At 39.1% G+C, this 10,914-nt stretch overlaps 1 protein-coding gene across 2 annotated transcripts; it reads right to left on the bottom strand.

The window, feature by feature from the left end:
* Nucleotides 1-2,486: 2,486 nt before the first annotated feature.
* DEFB113 (defensin beta 113) lies at nucleotides 2,487-10,564 on the bottom strand. 2 transcript variants are annotated; one of them, XM_017344867.3, is made up of 2 exons: nucleotides 3,612-3,699; nucleotides 2,487-2,893 (listed from the first exon to the last, which is right to left on the bottom strand). In XM_017344867.3, the coding sequence occupies exons 1-2, from the start codon at nucleotides 3,667-3,669 to the stop codon at nucleotides 2,679-2,681; spliced, it is 273 nt and encodes a 90-aa protein (XP_017200356.1). In that variant the 5' UTR covers nucleotides 3,670-3,699; the 3' UTR covers nucleotides 2,487-2,678. The 2 variants fall into 2 exon arrangements, 1 of the variants encoding a protein (XP_017200356.1); XR_011388875.1 differs by lacking the exon at nucleotides 3,612-3,699 and adding an exon at nucleotides 10,459-10,564 and having other exon boundaries at nucleotides 2,775-2,893.
* Nucleotides 10,565-10,914: the final 350 nt, after the last annotated feature.

The following is a 10,914-nucleotide window of genomic DNA, read 5'->3' as shown; positions in this document are numbered from 1 at the left end:
TTAGGCAAATTATTCAAGTAAAATAACGCTATCCCACAAATTCACTGAATTTGATTTCCTCTAAGTCAGAAATCTGCCTTAAATTGTTATGTTGTCTAGATCAGTATAATATTGTGTAAATAAGAAACACATTTAGGCCGGCGCCGCAGCTCACTAGGCTAATCCTCTGCCTTGCGGCACTGGCACACCGGGTTCTAGTCCCGGTCGGGGCACCGGATTCTGTCCCGGTTGCCCCTCTTCCAGGTCAGCTCTCTGCTGTGGCCAGGGAGTGCAGTGGAGGAAGGCCCAAATCCTTGGGCCCTGCACCCCATGGGAGACCAGGAAAAGCACCTGGCTCCTGCCATCGGATCAGCGCGGTACGCCTGCTGCAGCGCGCTGGCCACAGCGGCCATTGGAGGGTGAACCAACGGCAAAGGAAGACCTTTCTCTCTGTCTCTCTCTCTCACTGTCCACTCTGCCTGTCAAAAAATAAAAAAAAAATAAAAATAAAAAAAAGAATCACATTTAGTTGTTACATTTAAATTCTGAGTTAAGTTTTTACTGATGCTTTGTAATGTATAAAAGCATATATGTTAAAATTAATTCACCATTATAGTAGAAATTAATGTGGAATGTGGAAACCTGAAAATATGAGTTCATTGAAGAGAGGGAAAAGGACAGAAGCATTCAATTTTGAATTATAAAATGATAGAATTTAAGTAAGATTCTTGAGAGAGTAGATCCTTGGATTGGCAACCTCTGTTCATGATTTAGTATAATAGCTCTGGGTGAGAAATTAAAAGTAACTTTTCTTTATATGTTTGAGTATTTCTGAATTGCTCCAAATTTGATATTATTTTAGATTAAGGAAAAATAGACCCTTAAATTGTTTTTACATTGCTTTAATTCTGTTCATAAAACAACATCATGTTATGAAGAGAAAATATATCGATCATGAACCCATCACTTCAAAATAATAATTCTTGGGGCTGGCATTGTGGTGTAGTATGTGAAGCTCAACCTGTGATGCTGGCATCCCATATGGGTGCCAGTTCGTGTCCTTTCTGCTCCACTTCAGATCCAGCTCCCTGCTAATGGCCTGAGAAAAACAGCAGAACTGGTCCAAGTGTTTCAGCCCCCACCATCCTCAAGGGTGACCTGGATGGAGCTCTTGCCTTTGGCCTGACCCAGCCCTGGAAATTGTGGTCACTGGGGAGTACAGCAGCAGATGAAAGATCTCTCTCTGTCTCTCTGTCCCTCCCCCTCTCTCTGTAACTCTGACTTTCACATTAAAAAATAATTTTTTTTAAATTAGTAATTACTCTTAAGTTTCAGTATATTTCCTCTTCCTATTTTCTTGGTGTATTTTTACATAGGTGAGACCTTAATATTTTTCATTTTACTTCCTTCTGAGTTTTGTTGCTTATTCTTTATTGTATTTTTTATTAATGTTGTCTTATTATATGATTAAGATATGTATCTACTTTGTGTCCAAGAAAAACACATTTATATTAAACAATGGAAAGGTAGCATAAGCCATGACTATTGATAACCAAAGATAATATGAAAATTAGTAAGCTTCTCCACAAAGCAAACAAATAGATCACAAATGAAGTGAAACATTAAAGATGGTTGTACTTTTTCACATTGGTGGAGAAAATCTTCAGCCAGCTTAGAGAAGAGGCTACTGTACTTGAAGAATTGAGCTTGTTCTTGACTATGTGTCAGCAGTTAAATAGAAAATTGTGCTGTCTGCTTTTCTCTTTGATTTTGCCTATTCTGCAAGCTCAATTCTTCACTGTAAAACTTGATTGTGGGGAGCGGGATTTAAAGTTACAGGCCTAAGCCTCCTCCCCCAAAACTGAAACTATGTGCAGCTATAAAGATAAAAAAAAAAAAAAGAAAAAAAAAAGAAACAAACTTTGTAACCTCTGCCTCACCCGCTGTTTGCGCAAAGCCCCTCCCTACCCCTTTCCTGTATCTTGCCTCCCCCAACCAGTTCCCTGTCCCCGAGTTCCCAGATAAGCCACAAACCTTCCCGTAATCTTGTGGAGGACCCTGCAGTTTGGCACGTACACCCCAGCAGCTCAGACCCTATGCTTCGGCCAATCAATTCAAAGGGCATCAACCCCAAAGCCATCCCATTTTGGGAGATATCCTTTGAATTTCCCATGTGATGAGATGATTTGCTGAATAGTACCATGATGTGTGGAGTGCCTCTGAAAATTGTATAAAAACCCTGACCCTCGACTTCCCGGGGCTGCTCTGTTCCTGTGTGTCAGAGAGCCCCAGCATGCTGGATCAATAAACCCCCTGCTGATTGCATGAGAGTGTCTCTTGGAGTCGTTCCTTGGGTGGCAGATGCTTCTCTACCCTAACATACTTTCTTCTTTATTTTCCTCACATTAACTTTACAGTGTACTCAGTCATGGAATCATTGCACAACCCAGAAGGCTAGAGGACACTCACTTGAAAACAGATTGATAGAAAGTAAAAATTCGCTTTTATTGACATGCCTTTAGTAAAAGAAAGATGGACTTCGGTTTTTACAACTTTCTCAGAGTCATTATAATTCTAATAAGCAATCTTCCCGAATTGAGCATACATTTATTTGAATATGGTAAAATAACAGATAACTATGATGGAAGATTAGTAATATTATGATCCCAGAGAGTCAAACATAATGTTACAGTATACTGTTAAATATTTGAATGAGAATTTGCATTTTTATGAGTTGTTGTACTGATCGTAGTGACTTCCTGTGGTCTTATGTACTCCCGTACCACACAGCAGGGCTCAGTATCACAGTGATTATAAACGTATTCCCAGGTGTTGCATTTAGTCTTGCAAGAACCACGAACAAGGTAACATTCTCGTTTTCTCACTAGAGCTTCTCTTATTTTTTTCTGTGGATCTGAGAAAAAATAACTATGATTATAAATCCAGGTTGATACTAAGAGATAGAAAGATAATTACATAGATAGAGCTTTCAACATATAGAGTTTAAACATTTTGTTCCTGAAGTCCTGCCCAGACATATCGATTGAAGATCTTTTCACCTGTAAGTTGGTCCAATACATATAACATTTATCTAGCAGTATTTCCATTGCCATTATCATTTTGAGGTTTTTGTGGTTTTTGGTAAATAGAACATCATTAATGTTTTATTAGTGTATTTTTCCTCAGAGTAAAGAGAATAAAGGTATGGAAAAAACAGTCAAAATGTTTTGTGTCCTAAATAAACATGCACCTCCAACTGGGCCCCTTCCAATCCTTAAGTTACTGAATTAGTCTTTTAAAAACTTTATTATGAAAACAGCTACCAATTCAATTTTAAAAATAGCTGTCAGCTCATCAAATTGTATTTTAAAATAGAAGGCAGTAGGAATCACCTAGTTCACAGTTTTATCACAAACCAATAAAATAAAATAAGTCCAAGGCAACATCCTAGTGGGGGGGGGCATTGTTTTCTCAACTATCAACTCTTTCCATTCCTTCTTCCATGAGACAGAGATTGTCTCATAGGATTTCATATGGAGTCTCATTAACAATAATTTGCCTTTTTATTTCAGAATGAAGTAGTTAGGAAAACATTTTGTCCCTCACATCTTTTCCATATTAATAAATATTACCTGCAGGACCACAAGACACAGTGAAGACAAAGACCATAAAAATGCAAAGTATCTTCATTGTTGATAGATTCACTTGACTGGAGTTGGGAAAGAGCTCAAAATGTCTTTGGTAACAGAAAGATAGACTCTGGTTTTTATAGCCTTTTCAGAATGATTGCAATTCTGATAAATGCTGTCTTTCCAGATTGAGCACATATTTATGTAAGCATTGTGAAATAGAAAATAAATATAATTGAGGACTTAGTTCCATTATGATCTCAATGAACCAAGCATGAACTCATTTTCAGTTGTTCCAGCAAACAATGGGCTGAAAGTATTCTTAGTTACTAATTAATTGAAAGTACACTCAATATCATTCACATTTTCAGCAATGATTTATTAAGTGTTTATTTTGTGCCAGGCTCTGTTCTAATCACATTAAATGGATTAACTAGTTTATCCTCTTAATGGATTCTATAACATAGGAGGGCCATGTAGTCATTCATGTCCACAACAGAATAGTGGGTTTCCATTGTGTGAAGTTATTTTTTGCACACATAGTTTAGGCCACATACTGTTTCTGATAGATTCATTTTTGTATAAATGAAAAAAAAACTGTATAACACAGTTCTTGTACTGTTACATTAAAAATTATCATTGTCATCCTAAAATAATAATTACTATCTGGGGTATTACTTTGTAGTACTGCTTGGGACACCTGCATCCTGTATCAAAGTTCATTTGAATTCTGACTATTGGACCTCTGACTCAGAAAGCTGGGGAGGCAGCAGAACGTAGCCCAAGTGCTTCCATTCCTGCCATCCACATCAGAGACCAAGATAAAGTCAGACTCTTGCCTCAGCTTGAGCCATTTCCAGCAGTTGTGACATTTAGGAAGTGAACCAATGGATAGAAGATATCTTTTTCTGTCTCTGTCTTTTCAGGTTTCTATGTCACTCTACTTTTAAAATTAATTAATAAATTATTTTTTAAAAAAGGCAATAATTACTATCAATTTTTACATACCATATAATCATCCATGAGATTATATCACTCATAGTGGAAAAGCAGCATATTTAGAGTCTAAAATGTAATGAATTTAGATAGAGAGAATAAATCTTGGTCTCTGAAACAAAGAAACTTAAGTAATTTCCACAAAATCAATCAGTTTTTTGATAAATGGTGAAATAAGAATTAAACTTACTACATTGTCAGGGCCCTCATTCTTAATCTTTAGAACCACATACCAAAGTTCCTGGAATAGCTGTCTTATAGTTCAAAGGAAATGTCTATTTTAATAGAAACATGGTTTCCACGATAAAAGGAATATTATAACTCATATGTCCTCATTTTTTTTATTTGTCTGTTTTACAGCTAAGGGACATGTCAGAAAACATAATCTTTCAGAAACCAGTGCTGGGAGTTTATATGTTTAAGGAGAACTGGAGAAAACTTGGACCATAATAGTTCCTCATTTTTCCATTCATCCTAAGACAATTTATTTATTTGAAGGAGAGAGAGAGAGAGAGAGAGAGAGAGAGAGAGAGATTTTCCATCCATTTGTTCACTCCCCAAATGGCTGCAATTGCCACCAGGATAGAACCAGCCTGAAGCCGGGAGATTAGAGCTCCATCTGGGTCTCCCACGTGAATGACAGGGTCCCAAGTACTTGGGACATCACCTGCTGCTGTCCTAAGGCACATTAACAGGGAAGCGAATCAGAAGCACAGCAGCTAGGGCACCAATCAGCACTCCAATATGGAATGTCCGTATTGTATATGGCAGCTTTAATTTGATCTCCCACAACATTGCCTTGTGACAACAAAGATCTTTTCTAATCCAGCCTGTGTTTTCCTTGACATTCCAAGAAACACAGGAAACAATTGCATATTACATATTCTCAGTGAGGATAAGTGAAAAAAAATTCTCAGGAAGAACTATGACAAGACTGGGTATTCTTTCAAAAGCAATGATACAAAAACTAAATTTTAAAGAAAATTTAGAGCTAACCACTATGATGTACAGTCTATGGAAACATCAGTTATCCAACAGTGCTAATATAGTCAATATTTGCTGTTTAATCCGTAGTGATAATAATAAAATCTCACTACAACAGACACATTTATCAACATTATTCCATTCCAGTAATTACTTCTTATCATGTGTAATATGTCTACTTCCTGTGCTTTCAAAAAGGCTTTTTTTTTTTTTTTGACAGGCAGAGTGGACAGTGAGAGAGAGAGACAGAGAGAAAGGTCTTCCTTTTGCCATTGGTTCACCCTCCAATGGCCACCGCGGCCAGCGCGCTTTGGCCGGTGCACAGCGCCTATCCGAAGGCAGGAGCCAGGTGCTTCTTCTGGTCTCCCATGGGGTGCAGGGCCCAAGGACTTGGGCCATCCTCCACTGTACTCCCGGGCCACAGCAGAAAGCTGGCCTGGAAGAGGGGCAACCGGGACAGAATCCGGTGCCCCGACCGGGACTAGAACCCGGTGTGCCGGCGCCGCAAGGCGGAGGATTAGCCTACTGAGCCATGGTGCCTGCCAAAAAGGCTTTTAAACTATAGATTTGGGGATGAAAATGAAGACTGAGTGATGGGAATAGGAGGGGAGCATAAAGGGAGAGACTTTGAAACACACAGATTAATATATGGTTCAATAGAATATAAAAGAAAGCTGTAGGCAAGGCACACTAGCTTTAACGTTTTATATGGCAGTTTTAAAATATCAATCTGAAACTCTATCTAGTAACCACTGCTTTGTAGGTACTTAGTAATGCTTATTTAATAAAAAAAAAATTGTATACACTGCTACTTGTACTTCGTAAAATTTGTGTAACAGCCTCAAGTTGGTGGTTTGAGGGGAGACGATATTTTGTAACTGTCAAAATAGATTTATCGGTCTGCACCCTAATGTTTATTGCAGCTCAATTCACAATAGCCAAGACCTGGAACCAACCTAAATGCCCATCAATGGTAGACTGGATAAAGAAATTATGGGATATGTACTCTTTAGAATACTATACCGCAGTAAGAAACAACGAAATCCAGTCATTTGCAACAACATGGAGGACTCTGGAACACATCATGCTGAGTGAAATAAGCCAGTCCCAAAGGGACAAATACCATATGTTCTCCCTGATCGGTGACAACTGACTGAACACCAAAAAGGAAACCTGTTGAAGTGAAATGGACACTATGAGAAATGGTGACTTGATCGGCATAGCCCTGACTGTTAATGAACAACTTAATACATTATCCCTCTTAGTAGTTTTTTTGTCTGTTCTACTTAATATGACTGGTTTAATTCTGTAATTAATACACAGTTATTCTTAAGTGTTGAAAATTAACTGAAATGTGATCCCTGTTAAACATAAGAGTGGGAATAAGAGAGGGAAGAGATTTACAATTTGGGACATGCTCAAGCTGACTTGCCCCAAACGGTAGAGTTAGAAACATACCAGGGGACTCCAATTTAATCCCATCAAGGTGGCATGTACCAATGCCATCTCACCAGTCCAAGTGATCAATTTCAGTTCACAATTGATCATAATGAAAGGACTAAGAGTCAAAGGGAGCACATAAACAAGTCTAATACCTGCTAATACTAACTGATAGAATAAATAAAGGGGAGAGTGATCCAACATGGGAAGCAAGATACTCAGTAGACTCATAGAATGGCCTCAGAATCAGCCCTAAAGGCATTCCGATCTGGCTGAAAAGCCCATGAGAGTATTTCAGGCATGGAAAGCCAAGACACTCTGGCAAAAAAAAAAAAAAAACAAAAACAAAACAAAAAAAACAAACAAACCCTAAATGAAATATCTCTGTGAGTGAGATCCCAGTGGAAAGAACAGGTCTTCAAAGAAGGAGGTACCTTTCTCTGAAGGGAGGAGAGAACCTCCACTTTGACTATGACCTTGTCTAAACAAAATAAGAGTCGGAGAACTCAAGGGGCTTCCATAGCCTTGGAAACTCATGACTGGAGCATAGGGAGATTACTGATGCCATAAACAGGAGTGTCAATTGGTAAAGTGAACAACAGGAGTCACTGTGCACTTACTCCTCATGTAGGATCTCTGTCCTTAATGTGCTGTACATTGAGACTTAATGCTATGATGAGTACTCAAACAGTATATTTCACTTTGTGTTTCTATGGGGGTGCAAACTGTTGAAATCTTTACTTTTTGTATACTAAACTGATCTTCTGTAAAAAAAAGAAGAAGAAATTATCAATTCCAACTTGACTCTCACTGGGATTAAACATGACAATAGGTCTGATCTGATTTCATCATCATTTAAAAAATCATCTATTATTTGTCACTTTATGTTTCTGTGTGGGAGCAAACTGTTGAAATCTTTACTTAATGTATGCTAAACTGATCTTCTGTATATAAAGAGAATCAAAAATGAATCCTCATGTGAATGGAAGGGGAGAGGGAGTGGGAAAGGGGAGGGATGCGGGTGGGAGAGACAATATGGGGGGGAAGCCATTGTAATCCATAAATCGTACTTTGGAAATTTATATTAATTAAATAAAAGTTAAAAAAAATAAAAAAAATAGATTTATCACTTTCTGGTATTATGTACTCAGTGAATAATCTCAGACAAAGTAAATCATGTGATAATTATAGTTTAAAATTTTCATTTTGCACACAGAGTAATGATTATGTACTATGATACTTATTGGCCTCTTCTTACATATGATTGACTTTTTTTTTTCAGGCAGAGTTACACAGTGAGAGAGAGACAGAGAGAAAGGTCTTCCTTCCATTGGTTCACCCCCCAAATTGTCGCCATGGCCGGCATGCTGCGCAGATCTGAAGACAAGAGGCAGGTGCTTCTCCTGGTCTCCCATGCGGGTGCATGGCCCAAGCACTTGGGCCATCCTCCACTGCACTCCCGGGCCACAGCAGAGAGCTGGACTGGAAGAGGAGCAATCGGGACAGAATCCGGCGCCCCAACCAGGACTAGAACCCGGGGTGCCGGCGCCGCAGGCGGAGGATTAGCCAATTGAGCCACGGCGCTGGCCCTGATTGACTTTTAAAGTTAGAATTATGATAATAATTAAATAGCCAATTCATATATGTTACTTATGATCCAATGCTGTGTCAATTTAATTTTTAAAAAGTTATTTACTTATTGAGATTCAGCAATATGGAAATAAAGAAAGAGAATGAGGGAGAGAAAGAGATAGAGAGCACTCTCATCTACTCCTTCACACTCTAAATGTCTGCGATAGCTAGAACCGAAGCTGGGAGCTAGGAATGTGATCCAGGACTAACAGTTAAGATGTCCATGTCCCAAATCAGAATACCTGGGTTTGAGTCCTAGTTCCATCTTCAAATCCTTCTTTCTACTATTGATGACCCTGAAAGGCTGCAGTGATACCTCAATTAATTGTGTTCTTGCCATCTGTGAGAAAGACCTGGATTGTGTCTCCAGCTCCTGGTTTCAGATTGGCCCAGCCTCTGCTGTTGCAGGTATGTGGGGTGGTAGGAGTGTGAATGAGACCCCCTTGCTTGTCTCTCTTTTCATCTGCCTTCCCCTATGAAATAAATAAAATTTTAAAATATTTATAAGGTATTACCAAAGTACACTGAATACAATTTCATGCTTCTGAGCATTCATACTCGTGAGAAATCACTGCTATTGGCTATCTCTTAACAAGACCAACAATGTAAGGTTCAGAATTAGCTTATTTTGCAAGCTTAGACAGTCCTGGGTTAGAATCTCAGGCATGCTTTTACTGTCTAAGTGATCTTTTTGAAACCTAGTTTCTCATCTATAAAATGAGAAGTACACTATCAATTTTTTGAGTTGTACTACCTTATTAAGGGGGAATATGCACAAACCTGATACAAAAGGCATTCATTGGCCAGCACCGCAGATCACTAGGCTAATCCTCTGCCTGCGGTGCTGGCACCCAGGGTTCTAGTCCTGGTCGGGACACCGGATTCTGTCCCAGTTGCTCCTCTTCCAGTCTAGCCTTGTGCTGTGGACAGGGAAGGCAGTGGAGGATGGCCCAAGTGGTTGGGCCCTGCACCCACATGGGAGACCAGGAGGAAGCACCTGGCTCCTGGCTTCAGATTGGTGCAGCACGCCAGCCGTGGCAGCCATTTGGGGGTGAACCAATGGAAAAGGAAGACCTTTCTCTCTGTCTCTCTCTCACTGTCTAACTCTGCCTGTCAAAAAAAAGGGGCATTCACTAGCAATTTTAAAAATTACTGAATTCTTGCTTGTTGTCCTTGAGGACAACTCAAGACTCTAGGATAGAATAGTAGGCAAGATAGATGTATCCCACTTGGAGCTTACGCACAATGGAATGAGTTACATGGTAATTGTGTAAACAAATACATTATTCTAGATATGAACTTCTCTGCACTACATTTAATGTTAGAAAAGAGAGTGCCTATGTAAAGAAGTTTTGTAATAGTAATAAGTAATCAATGGTAATCTCTTAACGGCCTGAGAAAGGGGTTGTCAACCAAGGGGATCTCATGCAGAAGGTCCAAATTAACTGTTCCTGAGAACACAAGGTATGTGAAGAGCAGGAAAGTAAGATGATGTCTAGCAAGCAAAGGAGCAAGTGATGGGGTGATATTAGGGAATGAATGGCAGAGAACGGATCCCACAGAGCATTTCAGGGTGAAGTGATGGACTTCACTATAATTTTAGTGTACACCACTCTAGGCCTTAATTGGAGAACACTTTGGAAACAAGTGTAAGTAGAGTCAGAGAGGGAAGCAATTGTAGTTTTCTACTAGGCAAAAGATGGAAGTGAGATTAAGGTGCATTTCTGATCTATCCATTTCTCTTTCTGCTCTTACTATTAATTGCTTCTTCTCATTTTGAACCTGCAATAACTTGTACCTCTTAGGTTGTAGTACAGTTGAGGAGAACCTGTCCTCATGTTCTGAGTCCGTGACAGATCATTGATCACTAATGTGTATTTGGCTCCCCTCCTACATCTGGTCAGCCTTCAATTGGATGTTCCATGCCTTCTGAAGTAATAGCCCCACACTATGTCATAATGAACCAGGTGGGAGTTTAGAGCAGTGGGTTTCCTTTGATCTCATGAGATTAGTGTCCTTTAGAGGATATTCACATTATCAACCCATGATGCCATCCAACAAAAGAATACAAGCAGAAACTCCCATGCAGAGTTGATTAATACAGTTGAAAAAGAAAAATAGTGAGAGTAAATGTTTGAGAAAGGTATGATGGTGAGAAGAAACAATACATGGAGAAGAGAGAAGAAAGGAGAGGAAGAAAGAGGGAAGAAAGAAGGAAGGAAAGAGAGGAAGATAGGAAAGAAGATACAGATTA

This window comes from Oryctolagus cuniculus, chromosome 5 (assembly GCF_964237555.1).
Source record: "Oryctolagus cuniculus chromosome 5, mOryCun1.1, whole genome shotgun sequence".
NCBI lineage: Eukaryota > Metazoa > Chordata > Mammalia > Lagomorpha > Leporidae > Oryctolagus > Oryctolagus cuniculus.
The sequence above is the reverse complement of the archived record's forward strand: the minus strand, read 5'-3'. Positions and strand labels throughout refer to the sequence as shown.